Consider the following 20,283-nt stretch of genomic DNA (forward strand, 5'->3'; position numbering starts at 1 on the left):
GATCAAAAGTAGAAACATGAAGGGCACCGTGAAAGATGAGATGGCGGACGCGGCGTGTTATTTGCAGGCTGCATTTGCTGCTATGGCCGCGCCAAGTGCGATGGCCGCGTTAAATAACAGCCAGGAAGGGGAAAGCGAAATGGAGGCGCTCAGACGCCAAAATAAAATGCTCATGGCTAAGGTGCTTGCCTTAGAAAGCAAGGCGAAGCGTCTTAGCGAAGAAAGAAATGGCAAAAAGGGGAAGAAGCCCCAAGCTATGCCCCCAGTGGGAGCACAAGATGGGGAAGACCCAGCAGGGGTGAGGGAGAGTACCCCACGTCCCTTGCGGGCCCCGCCGGCGGAGGCTATGGAGGTGGACGTGGCGGTGGAGGTAACAGCACCGCCACCGGTTAACAGACCCCCTGTAAAGGGGGTTGTTAAAGAGCTCAAGGACTATCCTCCTGGCATTAGGCAGGAGGATAGGTACAAGTACGATGAGATCTCAGCCCAGATACAGGGGTTGTTGGACAGGAGGCCAAATCTTAGTAAGGGAAGGGTCTCCCAGTAAGACCTCCCCCGGGTGGAATAGCCCCCTCCTGTGTCGACCGGCAGTACGCCGTGACCCCGCGGGGACCGGTCCCTGCTAAGGCCGATACCGGGAAGGGGAAGAACAGGGGCAACTCCCAAAAGGGAAACAAACCCAAGGGAGACCCCAAGAAAGATGGACCAAAGCCTGTTAAGGCGAAGGTCCAAACTAAGGATCCTCCTCTAAAAAATCCTCCCCAGATCCCGCGACCTTCGGGAGCCCAAGATGAGTGGGTGAAGGTCATCGGGAGGAAGGAAGGGAGGAGAAACCGGGCGCCGCCACCAGCGCTCGTAAAGGCCTCCACGACAGGCAGCAGCGGGGCTAAGAAGGCCTCTCCCCCTCTCAGTAAGGAGAGGGCTGAGGGCAAGGCTGCCCCAAAGGCTGCAGCTAGGAGGTCAGGGAGGATCCTTCGAACGGCGGCAGTGACAATAACTTGTCCCGAGGGCCAATACGGCGAGACTATCGCCCTGGCCCGACGGAAGGTAGATATTGAAGCACTGGACATCCGGGATGTACGGGCCCGCCGAACAGCCACCGGGGCTATACTGTATGAAATCCCCGGTGAAGAAAAGGCGAAGAAGGCCGATCTCTTCGCCGACAAGCTTAGGGAAGCTTTAGACGAGAAGGAAGGAGTCCGGGTGACCCGCCCCTGCAAGAGGGGCGACCTAAGGGTCCTCGGACTAGATGATTCCGCTTCCGTGGAGGAGGTGAAGGCGGCGATTGCGGCGGTTGGAGGGTGCCAGGCCTCCGAGGTGAAAACGGGCTAGATCCGGTTCGCCAAGGGGGCCATGGGCACCCTCTGGATGCAATGCCCGGTTGCGAACACGATCAAAGTGGCCGCGGCCGGAAAAATCAAGGTAGGGTGGATTGTGGCCAGAGTGGAGCCGCTCAACACGCGCCCCCTGCAGTGTTTCCGCTGCCTAGAAAGGGGACACGTAAAAGAAATGTGCAGCAGCCCTATAGATCGTAGTGGCTGCTGCTAAAATTGCGGCTCCCCTGGCCACAAAGCCACGGACTGTAAAACAAGACGCGCTGCGTCATATGTGTTGAGGTCGGCTTGCCGGCAGGACACCGCGTCGGCAGCGAGGGCTGCCAGGCGAGGAAGGGAAGGAGGGCCGCGAAGAAGAGTAGTGGCCAGGCGGAAAGGAAGGGAGGAGCCAAGGGGGGCTCCGGGGATGGCTCTGCCTCCCCCGGGCCTTCCCAAGGCGTAAAGGAAAAGAAGAGAGGAGGAGCTGGAGAGAGCCCTGGGGATGGCCTAGCCTCCCCCGGGCTCACCCACAGCCAGACAACGGAGGCGCCCAAACCCCAACGAAGAAGTAGGAGAAAGGGCGCCTCCAAGAAGCAAGAGGAGACGGGAGTCGACACTCCCTCGGCTCAGGGTGAGCCGATGGAGGTTGCCATGGAGGAGGCATAAAGTTCGCCCATTATGGCGAACAAAATCGGCCTCCTCCAGGCGAACTTGAACCACTGCGCCAGGGCTCAAGATTTATTCGTGCACACCCTGGCGCAGTGGAAATGCGGTTTAGAGATCGCGGCCGAGCCGTATCGCGTCCCACCGAACAGTCCGTGTTGGGCAAGCGGCGATGCGGACTCGGTCGCGATCACGTGGAGAAAGGAGATGGGCTCACCTCCGTGTTCCAGAATCGGAGGCGGGCGCTCATATGCAGTCGTAGAATGGGGCCAACTGTGGGTGATAGGGTGTTACATCCCCCCAGCATTGACCCTGCCACGTTCGGGGATATCCTAGACGAAATTGCACTCGTGGTGCAAAGGAGACTCCCCGAACCCATTGTGGTCGCCGGGGACTTTAATGTCAAGTCACGGCATTGGGGTTCCCGGCACACTGACCGCAGAGGCAGGGTCTTAGAGGATTGGGCAGCGGTTCTCGGCCTCTGTATAATCAATCAGGGGTCGAGCAGCACCCTGGTCAGTTCGCAGGGGGAGTCCATTGTCGACTTGACATGGGCGTCTCCCTCTGCGGCGGACAGGATCCAGGACTGGCGGGTGATGGAAGAAGAGACCCTCTCCGACCATCTCTATATTAGGATGAGGATCGATATCGCCCGCCGGGGGGTGCTGAGCCGCGCCCAGGGGGGAATCCGCCCGGAAGGTGGGCTCTAGCAAAGCTAGACTCCGACAGACTGGTGGCAGCCATGCTCTCGGCCGCCTGGCCCGGTGCAGATAATGCACCGATGGGAATTGAGGACCAGGTGGCATGGCTTGGGGAGACAATGAGAGATGCCTGTAACATCTCTATGTCCCGAACCAAGCCGAGGCCCATGAGGGCGGCGTACTGGTGGACGGAGGAGATCGCGGATCTCAGACGCGCCTCCGTCCAGGCCAGGCGCCGCCTGAAGAGAATAAGAAGGAGGGGCCTCGGCAATGAAGACGAGGGCATGGCAGAAGCGCTCGAGGGTTACAGAGAAGCACGTAACACTCTGGGCGCTGCCATTAGGAAGGCTAAGGCGAGGTCCTGGGAAGAGCAGCTCAGGAACCTCAATGCGGACCCTTGGGGGCGTCCCTACAAAGCAGTAATGAAAAAGCTGTGGGGATGGATGCCCCCCGTGACGGAGGCGTTGGACACCGAAGTACTCGAAAATATATTGTCGACCCTCTTCCCACAGTGTGACAGAGTTCCCGATCTCTATGAAAGGGAATCTGTCGAGTGGGAAGAGGCGTACGAGGTGTCCAACGCTGAGTTGGCCGGGATTGCGAAGAGACTCAGGGCTCGGGGCAACAAAGCCCCCGGGCTCGACGGCATCCCCGGAAGGGTCTGGCAATATGCCTTAGTCCATCTGTCGGAGCCCATTCGAAGAGCTGTTTGCGGGAAGGTGAGTTCCCCCCAGTCTGGGGTAAGGCCAAGCTGGTCCTTATCCCAAAAGGGGGCAGAACAAATGGAGCAGAGCCCTCCGCGTATAGGCCCATCTGCCTGCTCGACGAGGTCGGCAAGATTTTTGAAAGAATCATCGCCGACCGACTCGTCAGGCAGATGAATGAGGTGGGCCCAAATCTCCACGAGGAGCAGTACGGATTCCGCGAGAATCGATCGACAATACTACGCGTCCGTTCTCTCGCGGAATCCGAGACTGCAGAAGGCAGGGTGGTGGTTGCAACTGGATTGGACATTACCAATGCATTCAACACCCTGCCCTGGGGAAAGGTGAGGGGCGCCCTATTAGAACACGGCGCCCCCCAATACCTCGTGGAGATAGTGAAGGCCTACTTCAGATATAGGAGCCTAGAGTACTGGGATAAAACCGGTACTCTGCGCGGAAGGGCTGTGTCGTGTGGTGTCCCGCAGGGGTCAGTTTTGGGCCCCCTGCTGTGGGACATCACATATGACAGCGTGCTCCGTTCTGCCCTCCCCCCGGCTGCAGGGTCGTCTGCTATGCAGACGACACCATAATCCTGGCCGGGGGGAATGACTGGGGGGACGCAAAGGGAAAGGCCGATTTGGCTATAGCGTGCGTGGTGCGCTCCATAAAGGGATTGGGCCTTAGGGTGGCTCCCGGGGGAAGCCACCGAAGGCCCAGGTTATCGTGGACGGCATCCCCGTCCAGCTGGGGCAAAATCTCAAGTATCTTGGCCTCTGGCTGGATGGGACTTGGAGTTTTGACGACCATTTCGGCCGTCTGGCTGAAAAAGCCGATGGGGTAGCGGCGGCACTCAGCCGCCTGCTGCCCAATCTCGGCGGGCCAGACGGCCGAGTGAGAAGGCTGTATGCGGCCGTGCTAAATTCGGTGACCCTATATGGGTTACCGGTATGGGCGGACGAGGCGGTGGCCAGGAGACGAATCAGAGACGTCCTCCGACGTCTACAACGGAGAATGGCCATCCGCGTCGTCCGCGGATATCGCACGGTCTCGCATGCGGCGGCCTCGGCCCTCGCGGGAATGCCTCTCATGGAGCTCCAAGCTCGTACTCACAAGAGAGTGTACGAGAGAATTAAGGAGCTCCGTGGGTGGGGTGTTAAGATAACTGAGAGGGTCCGAGGGGTCGTCAGGACACAAGCCCGACGGCTCATGATCGAGGAATGGAGGGAAAGTTTGGGAAACATCCCCCCATCCAGATCGGGCAGGAGAGTCGTCGGGACCGTGAGACCTGTGTTGGAGGAATGGGTGAACAGGTCTCACGGCAAGATGTCGTACCACGCTACACAGGTATTCACCGGGCACGGATGCTTCGGCGAGTACCTGTGTAGAATAGGAAAGGAGCGCACCACGCAATGTCACCACTGTGAGGAGGACGAGGACACGGCGCAGCACACGCTGGAGATCTGCCCAGCGTGGGCAGAAGAGCGCCGTGTCCTCGTCCAGAAGACTGGCGAGGATCTATCGCTCCCGGCCATCGTTGCAAAGATGGCCGGGAGCGAGGAAATATGGGAGGCGGTCTCCTCCTTTTGCGTCAAAGTAATGACGCAGAAGGAGGAGGCGGAAAGAGAGCGGGAGAGGCGGGCAAGAGGGAGGAGACTCCCTCTCGCCCCTGAATCCCGGGAGGAGAGGGACGACCCCTCCTGGCTGCCTAGGCGAGGAAACCGCCGTGATGGGGGCCGGGGGGGAAGAGAGCCCGTGACGAGCCGGGAGATGGCGGCGGGGTAACGAGAGGAAGAGTGAGGAGACCCCGTCGCCAACAAAGGCAGGCCCGGTGACACTGAGGGGGAACTCAAGTTCCCCTAAACGTCACCGGGAAAGGGCCGCCTCCCTAAGACCCAAACACAGGAGAAGAGGGGGAGGAGGAAGGCCACTTTTTGGGGCGCTAAGGCTGGGCGGGGGGCGCTGTGCCCCCCCGCCCGGCAATAAGAAATAGGCCCCCTCCGGGGGTGGAGTTGTAGTCCGAGGAGGTGGGCGGGGGCGGGTGTCGCCCGGCGGGCGGCCGCACGGCGAAAGCCTTGCGACCGGGAGTCGGGCGGCATCCGCCCCCGCCCCTGCCGAGATCCTTCCCCAGGGGAGGGTCTCGGCGATGCCCCCGGGCCGACGGTCGAATCCCGTTAAAGGAGGGAACCACGGCCTGGGGATACGGGGGCGATCACAGGGGCTCAGTTACTACCGAGCCCCATTGCACGTGATCCCCCCCGGGAAGGGACGCGGCAGGGGCGGCCCTCTCACCGGTGCCTAGAGCGCCGATGGGAGGGCACCACTGCCTGCGGGGGTGCTCCCTCCCCTTCTGGGGGGGAGTTCCCAGGAGTAGGGCTCCCGGAGCGTTGGCCGAATCTCACGTCCCTTTTGGGAGGGAGAGGGAGCCTCGTTCCGGGAGCGGGGGGTGGCGGCTCGAGCGGGAACACTCGAGCCGTGACCCCGCCCCCAAACTTTTCGGGAGAGCGCGGCGTGGGGGCGGTGCCCCTCTGCGCCGCAACCGGGATAGGACCGCACGATGCGCGGGGGAGAGTATCTTCCTCTCGGGGAAGATGCTCTTCCGGGAAGGTCGGGCCAGAGGATGGCAGGAAGCAATGCTCGGTAGTTCCCTGCCATCTTCGTAAGAGCCAGCGTAGGCACCCGCTGTGGTTTTAGTGAGGTAGGTCTTGGGCCCCCTGATCGATCCATTCGTGGATCGGTCAAGGGGAACAAGGAGTCCCACATAACTCTCATCCTCTACCCGGGGGATGAGGGTACCATGAGGTTTCCACAGCGCAAAAAAAAAAAAAAAAGGTCATAAAACTGACCCTTAGATCCTTGATAAAAAAAGGGGTCTCGACGATTTCTCTTTTGCAAACTTAGCTAACGTAGCACACTCAATGAATACTCTAGAATTCCGAATAAAATAACGTGAACGTTTTATTCATTTATTTAATTCCATTTATTAAATAATTCACCCATGTGCCCAATAAGGCGTCGGTACCTTACCGCCCCGCACATCTTGCCTCTTCCCGAAGAGGAAGAAGAGCCTATTGAATAAAAAACCCCTTACTGCCAAATATCAGTCGGGTTTATTAATAAAGAAACAAATGCCGCTCTTTGCGTAGACTGCCATATGCGCTTACGCGGTACTGCTCGAAACGAATGGTTGAACATTGCTAAACATTTACTCGTAATCGGTAACTTACCGACCGGAATAATTTGCTCGGTGTGTAACTTCCATCGACTGTCGGTAACTCGCGACCCTCAACTCCACTGTTACCGTTGTCAAATAGCTTACCTATGGTACAACATCAACGGCGAAGAAACCTTTCGTATCGATGGTAACATCGTGATTACAATTTTCCACTCCGTCGATGATTCCCTCGAACGTTTTCAGGATTATATTCGATAATACCCCATACTCCTGTGTAACATTTGCAACTTCCTCGTGCGAATCCTAAGGCGACACCCTCCCCTCCGCAGGACATTGAACCGTTGCGTGTACCTGGGCGGAACACCCTTCGTCGTGGGGTATCCCCGGAAAAGTTTTCCGAAATACGACGTTGTTCAGCGCGATAGTCCGAGCACGTGGACCGCGATAATTATTTCTCACGAATTTCACGCCGCGACTGCGCCCCGGACGTAACACTATAAAGCATCGTTGTTGAAATGGTGATGGGTAACACTGTATGACGTTTATCACTCGGTTTGTTAGACACTTCATCGTTGGGAAGCGAAAAGTAGCAAGTCCGAAATGACAACGTCCACCGTGTGTGGGTTATTTCGAATGGTATACTAATATTAAAAATAATTAATGTGATACATTATCTGTGAGTAAAAAATTATTAAAACTACTTACAAGTGTATAGAAAAAAATATTTAGTTGTCTAGGGCCTCCTATCTCTACAGTGTCTAGGTCATGACTGTTCGTATTTACAATGATGAAATTATGAGCATTAAAAAATTAGAAACAAACAAATGTGATAATTTGTTGGACAATTTATGTAAAATGTCAAGATAACTATCGTCAAGTAATTCGGTGCCTGTGTTCAAATTAATTCCTTGTTTCTGTTCTTTTATATGGATCATTTCGGAGATAATTCTTTTATGATAGTTAGTCTCCGTGTCTAAAATCTTAACGTTTTAAAGAAAAAGGTAAGCCCGATAGTTTATTTATTTATTTATTTTAAGATTAGGCAATATATTGGAAAAGTTGCAAATAAAATCATTGATTTTTATTGAATAAAGCAGATATTAATATATATTATATATATATATATATTTATCAACTCATATATAAAATATTTATATATGCATATGCTTTTATATTTTTATATTTAATATTTCATATTTAATTATGTATATTCAATATAATTGTAAATATAGTATTATTTTTTATTGTAATTAGAACATATTACTAAAAACTGTTAATTTATACAAAAAATTTGAATAATTTTTATATAATATATATATTGAATATAATTCAATACAAAATAATGAATATAAAAATATAAAAGCATTACACATATATTAAATATTTTATATATTGTAAGATATGCGTTCACGTATATGTATATGTAACACGGATGAGAGCGCACTCTTTGTATGATGCGCGCGCCAAGATGGCTCATCGTAATTGGTTCGCTGGGAAGAAGTTCCGCGCGAGATTACTACGCTCGTTGCTGATTGGCTAAGAGGCCTTAGAGATGAAGAAGGAGAGGTGCTTTAGTCAGTCTTTGTAAGAGACCGACAGCGAGCACATGGTCTCGCGGAATAAAGAGTGTTAAAGATAAAACACTTCGTCTCTTTTACAACCTCCTGCCTAGAGAAACCTTCACAACCACGCTGTTTCCTCCTGACATTTCCAACACGAAAATCACTACCTCTCACAATATGATGAGTCAATAAACATATATTTAATATTTATATTTGATATTTAGTTTTATTTTCTTTTTTAATTATTTTAGTTTTAATAATTTTTTACATTAAATATCTTACAGTGTTACTATTTTTGGAATATACATAAAATTTCCTTCCTAAATTCAATTTTTTCTTTCCTTTAATACACAATTTTTTGATTAATAATGTTCAAATGTGAAATATGCAACTGTGTATTTTCATCTATACTTTTGTACAACAAGCACCAAATTCTTCATAAAAACATGCCTTATTTAAAAATAATTTGTCTGTTTAAAAATTGTGGGCAACAATTTAATAAATATCTTAATTTTAAGAAATATATTTTTAGACAGCACTCAACAGATAATATAAAACAAACATGCATAACTTATTATTGCAAAGAACAAAATTGCAATGCTTATTTTAAAAATACATTAAATTTTAATAAACATTTATATAAACACTTAAGACAAAATAAAATTGGGATTTATTGTGGATACCCAGCTTGGTCTACTAATAAAATTTTCAAAACACTCAGCACTTATGCAGTACACATGTGTAGACATCATTCAAATTATAATTTTGATAAGCAATTTACTGCTAATAACGAAGAATTGATCAATTTTGATACCAATAATTTTGATACCAATAATTTTGATACCAATAATAATAGCAATTTTTTTTACAAGAGAAAACTTTAAATAAAGATTTTGTAATATAAACAATAGTAAAAGAGCTATAGCACAATTATATTTAAATTTGACTACAAAATATTTCCTAACAGAATTTGCTTTACAAGCTGTAATAGATGGTATGTCATCTATATTTACACTTATTCAAGAACACTTTATTACAACTTTAAATGAAAGTGATCTTCAAGATGATATAAAAGAAAAAATTAATGATATGTTTCAACGTAGATGTTCTTTTTTTTTAAATATTCATAATCCTATAAATGGTTGTCTTCGAAATATATATTCGAGAAATACATATTTTCAACAAAATTTTCATATTGTGATACCTGTACAAATTAATTTAGAAATTGATAATAATCACAAGCAATGTTCTTATCATTATATTCCAATTTTGAAAACTATAGAAACATTATTACTAAATTCTGATGTTCAACATTTTTGTTTAAATTCATATAATAATGATAATAGTAATGTGCTTTCTGATATAGAAAATGGCAGTATAATAAAAAACAATAATTTTTTTTATAATAATAAAAATGTGTTAAAAATTTTGTTATATCAAGATGCATTTGAGATATGTAATCCATTGGATGCATAAAAAAAAGTTTTAACTTGTAATATATTTGATGCTACAAAATTTACCTGTTTATCTCAGATCAAAAGTTGATAATATACAGCTTATAATGTTATGTTACGAAAAATATATAATGTTCTTTGGTTAGGTTGGTTGGCAAAAAATAATGGAAATTTTAATACATTATTTAAGAAGTTTAGAAAAAGAAGGAGTAGATATTTCTGTTGGTAATGAAACAATTAATTTTGTTGGCACTGTTGTTGCTATGGCGGGCGATAATTTAGGAAGCCATCAAATTGGTGGTTTTACAGAAAATTTTCATTCTTCAGAACACTTTTGTCGTTTTTGTGACATTACTTAAAATGAATTTAAATCAAAATATACATACACGAATATAAACAGAAATTCAGATAATTACAATTTGTACGTTACACAAGCAAAAAATAGTATGAAAATTGTAAAGGGTATAAAATATGATTCGCCTTTAAATAAACTTAATTATTTTCACGTCTGCAATCCAGGATTACCGCCTTGTATAGCACATGATCTGTTTGAAGGGATTGTTCCTTATGATCTTATATACTGCATTAAATATTTTGTAAAAGAAGGTTGGTTTACTTATTAATTTATAAATTATCGCTTACAAAAAATTAAATTTTTTAACGAAAATGTATGCAGTAGCATTCCTATTATAAAAGATTTATTTAAAATTGCAGGCACCGCAAATCAAATTAGAAGAATACTATTAATATTTCCTTTAGTTATCTTTGACTCAGTTAAAAATATTGAAAATAATGTTTGGATTTTAGTATTGCGTCTTCGAGAAATATGTTCTTTAATGTGTGCTTCTGCTCTATTCTTTGGTCAAGTTGCGTTATTACAAGAAAAGATAAATGAATATTTATCATTGAGAATAAAATGTTTTCCAAATATCAAATTAAGACCGAAACATCATTATACCCTTATTATCCCTCTTTAACTATATCTTTTGGTCCGCTGAAACATTTATGGACGTTGCGATTTGAAAGCAAACATAAGTATTTTAAAAATATTGTTAAATATTCTCAAAATTTTAAAAATATAACAAAATTATTATCATACAAACATCAATTTTTATAAAGTCAATATTTCAAGAAAATACTATGCTTTAGCAATAGCAGATAATACACAAAAATATATTTCTGAAAACTTCAATGATCAGATTTCTTATATCATAACGGATTATTTTCATGACAAACAAAACGAAAATGTAAAGTATATATCCTCAAGTTACTTTTAGAGGAATTAGGTATTAAAAAAATGTGTATCTGCATAGGTAAAGATTGCTATGATTATTTCATCATTTGCAAAATTAAATATATTTTAATAAATGAATGCTATACAAATATTTATTTTTTGGGCAGTACAACAACAATTATATACAATCCTGATTTTGCTGTATATGAACAATTTGAAATTAAAGATCAAAATTATAATGTCAAGAAAATCTTTTTGTTTCCATACACTTGCCTCCTTGCACCACATCCTATTCTTGAAACTAATTTTAATTCCATTCCCATATACGTCTTCAAATACACACCTCTTGATTTATAAGTTTGGATTTTAAAATTATGTAAGCAATTTATATTTCAGCATTACTTATTTTTATTATATTATGCATATATATTTATATACATATATGTTTCTTTTTATTTTGTAGATGTCATATTTGTATAAAGTCTGGTCTGCCAATAGAAAAAAAAGATATCACTCATAATTAATGAATCAGAAAATATGCAATCGAATCTTATTGTAAAAAGTAATATCAAACTTGGCATTGTTGGTTCTATTCTTGTTATGGAAAAAGATGGCACAATAGTTAATGATGTTGTAACGATGCCCCCCCGCATCGTTCCCGACCGTCCACCCGTCGGAAGGCTGCGCCCGGCGAACACCGGCCGGGCAGGGCAGCAGGCGCTGAGCGCCACAATTAATTAATCCAACCGTTAAATACGGTTCCACGAAAACGCCCGACGCGCGCCGAAATAAACCGAGTCGTATCACCCCTACTTCCCCTCCTTCGATCCAGCCTCCGATCCCGTTACTCGATCCATATAAAAAGAGAGCTCACGATAAGAGCTCTCTCAGATACCATTCCGACTCCGTCGTATCGGAGACTCTTCCGCCCGAAATAAAGAGCCCGAGGTAGACGCGTACGCTGCCTCTGCGGAGATAATCTCCGTGCTCCGAACTTCCGGCTTCCGCTTCCCCCGCCCCCCGACTTCGAGGTAGAGTGTCCTCTGTCTCCCCCGAGATATTCTCGGGAGTCCGGGGTTCCGACCGCGCCCCGCAAAACGCGCGCTGACGTCAGCGGGTGGAGCTCCGCCGCCTCTGTCGAGGGTTCTCGACCGTCAGTGCGTTCCCCCCTCCGCACCCCATACGGACGGCCGTGACACGCCGACCGTCGCGTCACGAAATAAATCGCGGGCCGCGTACGCCCGCCGACCAGGCGACCGCTTGCTACGCGCGCCGTTCGATTACGCTCTCTTCGAGATATCGAAGAGAGCAGCCGCTCTCTCGCGCCTCGCGCTTGCGCGCGCCGCGTCGCGCCGCGTCCGTGCTACCGCACGCCGACCCGTCGCATCGCCCGACGCACCGTGCGTTCCACGTACGTTACACATACAGCGATCCACTATATATACACATACACACACATGCGAATATACACGCACCCACACGCTCACTTGTACATAGCATACACACAATTATACAATAAAGGCTTTGTTTTGTTACACAAACACCGCGTTCGTGTCTCACCCTTTCTCGAGCCCTGATCCCGACTGACCTGTCCGAGCTCGCGAAAGCGACCGTTACATTGGCGCCCGAACAGGGACCGTTCCGACCGCTGTGAGACACGAACTCTTTCGCGCTACCGGAAAACGCACGATGCCGAAATCGTGGATCTACATAGTACCGAAAGCGCAACTTAGCGCTATTATTGCATCGGCCGGTCTCGACGCGACCGGTACTCTAGACGAGTTACGCAAACGGATGAGTCGTCATATCGATGACCACCCCGACGAGTTCCCGTACCCTGAAGACGAAGGGGGCGAACTCCCGCCCGCGATGCACATAATACCGCCGACGCCGCCCCCCGGGGGTGGGCGTACGGGACCCGCTCCGCCTGATGACGCGAAAATCATCAACCAAATTCGAAAGTGGGGGTGCCACTTCGATGGGCGCGACCCCGTCGCATTCCTCGAGCGAGTTAGCGAATTAAACGCCGGATACGGCTACACCGGGCGGCAATTACTCAAGGCGTTACCCGAGTTATTACGAGGCGACGTTTTATTATGGTACCGAAATACACGCGAAGAATGGCGTGACTGGGGCGACTTTGAGCGCGATTTCACCGCTCATTTTTTACCGCGTCGATACAAGGCCACGCTCCGCCGGGAACTTATGGAACGGCGCCAAAAACCGGGAGAGAAATTCGCGACGTACGCCACGGTAATGATGACGCTGATGCGCCGCGCCGGCGGATTTTCCCGCGATGAGCAGCTCGAGCGCACATATGATAACATGCATCCGGATTATAAACTCTACATACGAATAGATGACATAGTGACCTTGTCCGAGTTACACGAACGCGCCGCGGAATACGAGGATATTGAACACCAACGGAACAATTTCCGAACGGACGGAAAAGCCGCGGCGCACCCCGCCGTAGCCGCCGTGTACAATCGCGACGAAAGTTGCTGGCGATGCAAACAACGAGGGCACACCCGGTTTAACTGCAAGCGCCCCGCGAAGAAGTTCTGTTCGCAATGCGGATGCGACGGCGTACTCACTGCCCAATGCCACCCACCGAAAACGGGAAACGGCCAGGGGGCCGAGGCCGCACGGACCGACGCTCGCCCCGAGGCAAACCCCGCGACGTGATTTTCGCGCCGCGACCACACATCACCGTCCGCATACACGGGAGACCATTCACGGCCTTGTTAGATTCCGGGGCTGAGGTGTCCTTCATAAATACGGCCACCGCCGATGCTGTTCGCGCCGAAGGATATACCGAACGACCGAATGCCGGCCAAGTACAACTGGCCGACGGAACTCACGCGGAGGTGCCCGGATCCGTGACCTTCCCGTTTAAAGTTCGCGGCCGCAGCTACCGACATGAATTCACCATCTTGCCGACGCTGGACAGCGCCATTCTCATTGGCGTCGATTTATGGGGGAAATTCGGAATCACCATCACGCCGCCCCGCACTATCCGATGTCAGCACGTGCCGAAATGCGACTCGACCGGCGGTCTCGCGCCGCGCACCCCCGCCGAAGGCCAACGCCTCGCGAAATTTTTACTGCACGAACTCGCGCTATTTGAAAACGTACGCGGACCCACCACTCTCGCGCAACATCAAATTCGGCTGAAAGACGCGACACCGATTAAGCAACGGTACCGTCCGCGTAACCCCGCGATGCAGGCCGTCATCGACGCCGAAGTAGTCAAGATGGAAGAAGCGGGCGTGATCGAGCCCGCGAAGAGCGCGTGGAGCTCCCCCATCGTCGTCGTTCGGAAAAAGGACGAGAGCCATCGATTTTGCATCGATTTTCGTCGGGTCAACGAGGTCACCGAAAAAGACGCGTACCCGCTACCACAGATTACCGCCACGCTCGATAAACTACGAGGTGCCCGCTACCTCACCACGCTCGACCTCAAAAACGGGTACTGGCAAGTACCTCTCGCGCCCGAAAGTCGGCCTATCACCGCATTTACTATCCCGGGTCGAGGACTAATGCAGTTCCGAGTGATGCCTTTCGGGTTGCACTCCGCGCCGGCCACCTTTCAACGCCTGTTTGACACGGTTTTGGGTCCCGAGCTCGAGCCCTACGTGTTCGTGTATCTCGACGACATTATAGTCATCAGTCGTACGTTTGAGGAACATCTCGCGCTGCTCACCGAGGTTTTTCGTCGGCTACGCGAGGCGCGATTGCGACTGAACCCCGAGAAGTGTCGATTCTGTGTCGATCAGCTCAAGTACCTCGGCCATGTGGTTGACCGACGGGGTATCCGGACCGATCCGGAGAAGGTCAGCGCGATCGCCAACTGGCCCGCTCCACGAACCGTACGCCAAGTTCGACAGTTTTTAGGCATTGTCTCGTGGTATCGGCGCTTTGTGAACGATTTCTCGACCGTCGCCGCACCGCTGACGCACCTTACGCGGAAAAACGCCCGATGGCGATGGGAGGAGGAGGAGGAGGAAACCGCGTTTCGCGGGTTGAAAGATAAACTGATCGCCGCGCCCGTGCTCGCGTGCCCCGACTTTTCCCGACGATTCCACCTGCAAACGGACGCCAGTGGCAACGGCCTTGGGGCCGTTCTGACTCAATTCTTTGAGGAAGGCGAACGGGTTATCGCGTATGCAAGTCGCACCCTCAGTAGCGCCGAGCGTAATTATAGCGCCACCGAACTAGAATGCCTCGCGATTGTCTGGGGTATCCAGCGTATGAAGGGGTATCTGGAGGGGTATGCGTTTACGGTAGTGACCGATCATCAGTCACTCAAGTGGCTACAACGACTAGACTCTCCGACCGGACGATTAGGCCGTTGGGTCTTCGAACTCCAACAGTATGAGTTCGAGGTGAAATACCGTCGCGGAAAACTGAATCGCGTAGCTGACGCGCTCTCCAGATGCCCTGAAGTATGCGTCATTCAACCCACGCGTTGCGCCTGGTACCGCCGTATTCACGCCACGGTGGCCCAAAACCCCACCGCCATGCCCGACTACCGCATAGACGACGGGGCATTATACCGCCACATCCTCCACTCATTGGACTTCAAGGACGAACCCGCCGACCGACAATGGAAGCGCTGCGTCCCGAAAGCCCAGCGGCCCGAGATACTGCAACAACTTCACGACGCGCCGACCGCCGGACACCTGGGGATAGCCAAAACCACGGCACGGATCGCCGCCGAGTTTTATTGGCCCGGGATGCTTCGCGAAATTGCGACGTACGTCCGCCAGTGCAAAACGTGCATGGCCCACAAGGCCTTCCAACAAAAACCGGCAGGGCGCATGCACGCCACGAATGTCGATCGCCCTTGGGAGCAGGTCACCATCGACCTTGTGGGCCCGCTACCCAGATCGCGATCCGGTCACACCTGGCTCTTCGTGATGCAGGATCGCTTCACGAAGTGGGTAGAGCTGGCGCCACTCCGCAGGGCAACCGCCGGCGCCGTTACCGACGCTCTAACCATGCGCATCATTCTCCGCCACGGACGACCCGAACGGATCATCTCGGACAACGGGACTCAACTGATCTCCACCCAATTGACTGCTCGACTCAACGCACTTGGCGTCGCGCACCGCACGACGCCCGTACGCGCTCCACATTGTAACCCGGTGGAGCGCACGAACCGCGTCATCAAGACAATGGGGGCCGAATACGTCGGGAAAGACCACCGCGATTGGGACATTCGGATTCCGGAGCTACAATTTGCTTATAACACCGCCTACCACGACGCCACGGGATACACGCCTGCCTACCTCAATCTAGGGCGAGAACTAGTGAGGCCCGCACCTGCCGACCACCGGCCCCTCGTTACCGATACACCCGATACCGTCGCGCAAAATCTCGCCGATGCCTACCAACTAGTGCGGATACACTTGGCCCGAGCGTTCCAACGACAGGAACGTTATTACAATCTACGACGCCGTCCGTGGAAACCTGCGGTCGGCGACATTGTATGGAAACGCCAGCACCCGCTATCAAACAAAGCGAATGCCTTCAATGCCAAATTGGCGCCAAGATATGTCGGACCACTCACCGTACAAAGAGTCGTCTCCCCCGTCATTTTCGATTTAAAGAGCGCGCGCGGGAAATGGTATCGGCATATACGTACACGTACAAGATTTGAAGCCTGCCGCTCAAAATAAAAATAACGATAACTCGCTAACGGCGACCGAGGACACCGAACTCGACAACACTAACAATCACGGTGACACCGCATTCGACAACAATAACAATGATACGAACGAAGAGGACGAGGACAACGAGGAGCAATAACGAGCTCACTGTCCCTCGAGATATCATATCGAACAGACATGGAGAAAGATATAATCGACGCGATCAACGAGTTACTGGGAGACTCTTCCGAAAGCGAAAGGGAGACGTCGACCGCCATGACTCCACAACCTGCTGAACCGCCACGGCCGCCTCGAGTAGGCACCGTGATCCAGCGCTCCGACTACACGAACCGGAAGAAACGAGAAATGCTCATGCAGCAACCACCGCCGCTGCCGAAACGACCAGCACGCCAGCCGGCCCCTCCGCAGAGGACCACGGCAATACAACCGACACTACAGATGCCGACCGGGCCCGTAACCCCTCCGCCGATTCCGTACCAGGTCGCAACCGGAGTGGTGGTGGAGGTACCGCATTTCGCGGTATACGTATCCCGCCGCTACAAGTTCCGGTCAGCCGAACACGGCTATTGGATATTGCGGTTCTCGCGACGCGGCGAACTTCGCTACCACCGCCGAATCCGCTAATTAGTGCCTCAAAATTCAGGCACTTCTAGGGGAGGGGTGATGTAACGATGCCCCCCCGTATCGTTCCCGACCGTCCACCCGTCGGAAGGCTGCGCCCGGCGAACACCGGCCGGGCAGGGCAGCAGGCGCTGAGCGCCACAATTAATTAATCCAACCGTTAAATACGGTTCCACGAAAACGCCCGACGCGCGCCGAAATAAACCGAGTCGTATCACCCCTACTTCCCCTCCTTCGATCCAGCCTCCGATCCCGTTACTCGATCCATATAAAAAGAGAGCTCACGATAAGAGCTCTCTCAGATACCATTCCGACTCCGTCGTATCGGAGACTCTTCCGCCCGAAATAAAGAGCCCGAGGTAGACGCGTACGCTGCCTCTGCGGAGATAATCTCCGTGCTCCGAACTTCCGGCTTCCGCTTCCCCCGCCCCCCGACTTCGAGGTAGAGTGTCCTCTGTCTCCCCCGAGATATTCTCGGGAGTCCGGGGTTCCGACCGCGCCCCGCAAAACGCGCGCTGACGTCAGCGGGTGGAGCTCCGCCGCCTCTGTCGAGGGTTCTCGACCGTCAGTGCGTTCCCCCCTCCGCACCCCATACGGACGGCCGTGACACGCCGACCGTCGCGTCACGAAATAAATCGCGGGCCGCGTACGCCCGCCGACCAGGCGACCGCTTGCTACGCGCGCCGTTCGATTACGCTCTCTTCGAGATATCGAAGAGAGCAGCCGCTCTCTCGCGCCTCGCGCTTGCGCGCGCCGCGTCGCGCCGCGTCCGTGCTACCGCGCGCCGACCCGTCGCATCGCCCGACGCACCGTGCGTTCCACGTACGTTACACATACAGCGATCCACTATATATACACATACACACACATGCGAATATACACGCACCCACACGCTCACTTGTACATAGCATACACACAATTATACAATAAAGGCTTTGTTTTGTTACACAAACACCGCGTTCGTGTCTCACCCTTTCTCGAGCCCTGATCCCGACTGACCTGTCCGAGCTCGCGAAAGCGACCGTTACAATGTTCTAAAATTTTGTTCTGGTGAAACTTTCATGTTGCTATAGCCTGAAAAATCTTGGTCTATACAAAATGAAACTGAATCTAACATAGCAACTTCTACTACTGCTTCACTCACATCTAGTTTAAATGAAGAAACATTTTTTCCAAGTTCCTCACCAAGTTCGCGATCCATTGCATCGCCAACAAATCAAATATCGAATAATAAAATACAATCGCATAATGAAACTTGAAAAAATTTTCAAATACCATGGAATCATTTAGAACCACCAGTGATTAAAGAACTAGAAAGTGGACGTTGCAGGAAATATGCAATAAATGCGGTTGTAAATTGTACAGTTTCAGAAATATACAAGAATATATACTATTTAAAGCATTCAAGATAGCGGAAAATTTGCCGATAAATACCCGCAAACTTTCAAAGATATGGATGAGGACGGCAAATGTTTTGGAGACGGATCTCATACAATATATTTAAAACTTCGAGACCGAAATTGTTATTTAAATAGATCACATATGAAAAGATGTATAAGCCAAAGTTTAAATATACTGTGACGTTGCCGTCACGACGCGCGTCCATTTCGCCGTAATCGCGGGGCAAGGGCTGAGCGGCCGCGCCACGCAAGAGAGAGTACGAGATCCGTACCGATTTTCCCCGGAGAGACGGTTTGCGATAGCATATAATTTACAAATATTAATTCGCGTTTTATTTTTTATTTTTTTTATATCGGATAGGAGCCTTATCAAGCGGACGTACTTTAATAACAAAAGAGAGGTAGCGACACAAAAAAACGTTTGGCGACAATCTTGGCGGGCCACACAAAAACAGCCAGGAGCAACAATATTTGCCGAACGCCGGAATTCGGCCCATCCAAGGACGCAGCCGTTACCGCGCGGAACGCGCAGATCCTCGAGGCAAGACAGTAACGCACCCTGCGAGGGCGAGGAATTCACCCCGGATCACCGAGAGCAGGAATTATCACGCTGCAGTCCGGCGGAGCCGGAAACTGATTTCGGTCACACCCATTGAGTCACACCCATTGAATCCCCGAGACCCAGGGACCAAAACGGCTACCAGAAAAATGATGTAATTCGCGATTATCCAATTTATAGCGAATTTGCGATAAGGGCGCTGTCGCCCTAAGTACGGCCTTGCGTAGGCCGTGCAGTAGCGATAAGCCACGCGACGCGGTAATTGGGTGGGCGTCCCCTTTCGCGCAGGATTGAGCCCCAATATCGACCTGGGGCGATAGCAAAGAAAATAGACGAGTATAGAAGCACGGATCCCGTACATAAACGGGTTCATGAAAATTAAGTACAAATCACACCGTTAGATGGCGACACTCAAAAATGTTTTGTGGGCACGTTATCAATAAAATCACTAGACTTTATATTTATAAATAAATAACATTTAATTAAGCAGAACGATATGTACAATACAACGCGTCCGTGCGTGTAAATTTGAGCTCAAATTCCTCAAACAGCAATTAGAACATGCATTAATATGCGTGAACGTATAGAAAAAGTAATCTGAAGACGAGGGCAGGAATACACAATTTTGAATGAGAACATTCCTACATTTCCCTCTCCTAACCATACGCACGCACGCACGCACACATATATACACATACATACACACAGCAGAGAGAGGTTTGGAGTCATTAAATGGAAAAAATGTATGGGTAACTTTCATATGTAATAACGCCGCGAAAAAAAATCGTACGAACTTTGCTTTTTTTTAAATTTGTAGTAAAAAGTCCACATTTTACGATAGTTATGATAAGATTTGCGAAAAAAATTTATTCCACCCCGTGGAGTGCGTCAAAGTACGCAATTTTTTAGAGACAAAACACGTCCTTATTTTTGAAGTAGTAGCGTACGGGGGAGGAGGATAAATTAAAAATCTGACGAATGGTTTTTAAAGTAGAGACTTCAAGCTTGACAGTAAAAAAAATTTTCAAATCCGATCATTTTTAGCGGAGTTATGCTTATTTGAAATTATGCGAAATTTTGACTTAAAATACATATGCGTTAATTTTGTTGACGAGTGTATAAGACCAAAGGGAAAAATCTCAAAACAGAAAATTTCAATCAGGGGCGCAGCCAGGGTCCCCTTAATGCGCCATAGAGTTAACATGGAAAAATTTCAATCTGGCCTAAG

General features: G+C 49.6%; 1 protein-coding gene and 1 pseudogene across 1 annotated transcript; both read left to right on the forward strand.

The window, feature by feature from the left end:
• Positions 1-1,991: 1,991 nt before the first annotated feature.
• Positions 1,992-6,569, forward strand: LOC145940243 (uncharacterized). The gene is made up of 5 exons (XM_083045156.1): positions 1,992-2,255; positions 2,611-3,396; positions 3,555-3,725; positions 4,066-4,974; positions 6,525-6,569. The coding sequence occupies exons 1-5, from the start codon at positions 1,992-1,994 to the stop codon at positions 6,567-6,569; spliced, it is 2,175 nt and encodes a 724-aa protein (XP_082901282.1).
• A 4,568-nt stretch (positions 6,570-11,137) lies between these two features.
• Positions 11,138-19,152, forward strand: LOC145940244 (uncharacterized; annotated as a pseudogene).
• Positions 19,153-20,283: the final 1,131 nt, after the last annotated feature.

This window comes from Prenolepis imparis, unplaced genomic scaffold, assembly GCF_030444845.1.
Source record: "Prenolepis imparis isolate NDT839.2.m4 unplaced genomic scaffold, iyPreImpa1.0 SCAF_9, whole genome shotgun sequence".
NCBI classification, from domain to species: Eukaryota; Metazoa; Arthropoda; class Insecta; order Hymenoptera; family Formicidae; genus Prenolepis; species Prenolepis imparis.

What these genes read in the sequence shown, in the direction of transcription:
- LOC145940243 (XM_083045156.1), top strand. Translation starts at nt 1,992, where the DNA reads ATGGCGAACAAAATCGGCCTCCTCCAGGCGAACTTGAACCACTGCGCC. An exon ending in TAGAATGGGGCCAACTGTGG is followed by an intron (nt 2,256 to 2,610) that starts GTGATAGGGTGT and finishes TCTCTATATTAG; the next exon opens with GATGAGGATCGATATCGCCC. An exon ending in ACACCCTGCCCTGGGGAAAG is followed by an intron (nt 3,726 to 4,065) that starts GTGAGGGGCGCC and finishes ATTGGGCCTTAG; the next exon opens with GGTGGCTCCCGGGGGAAGCC.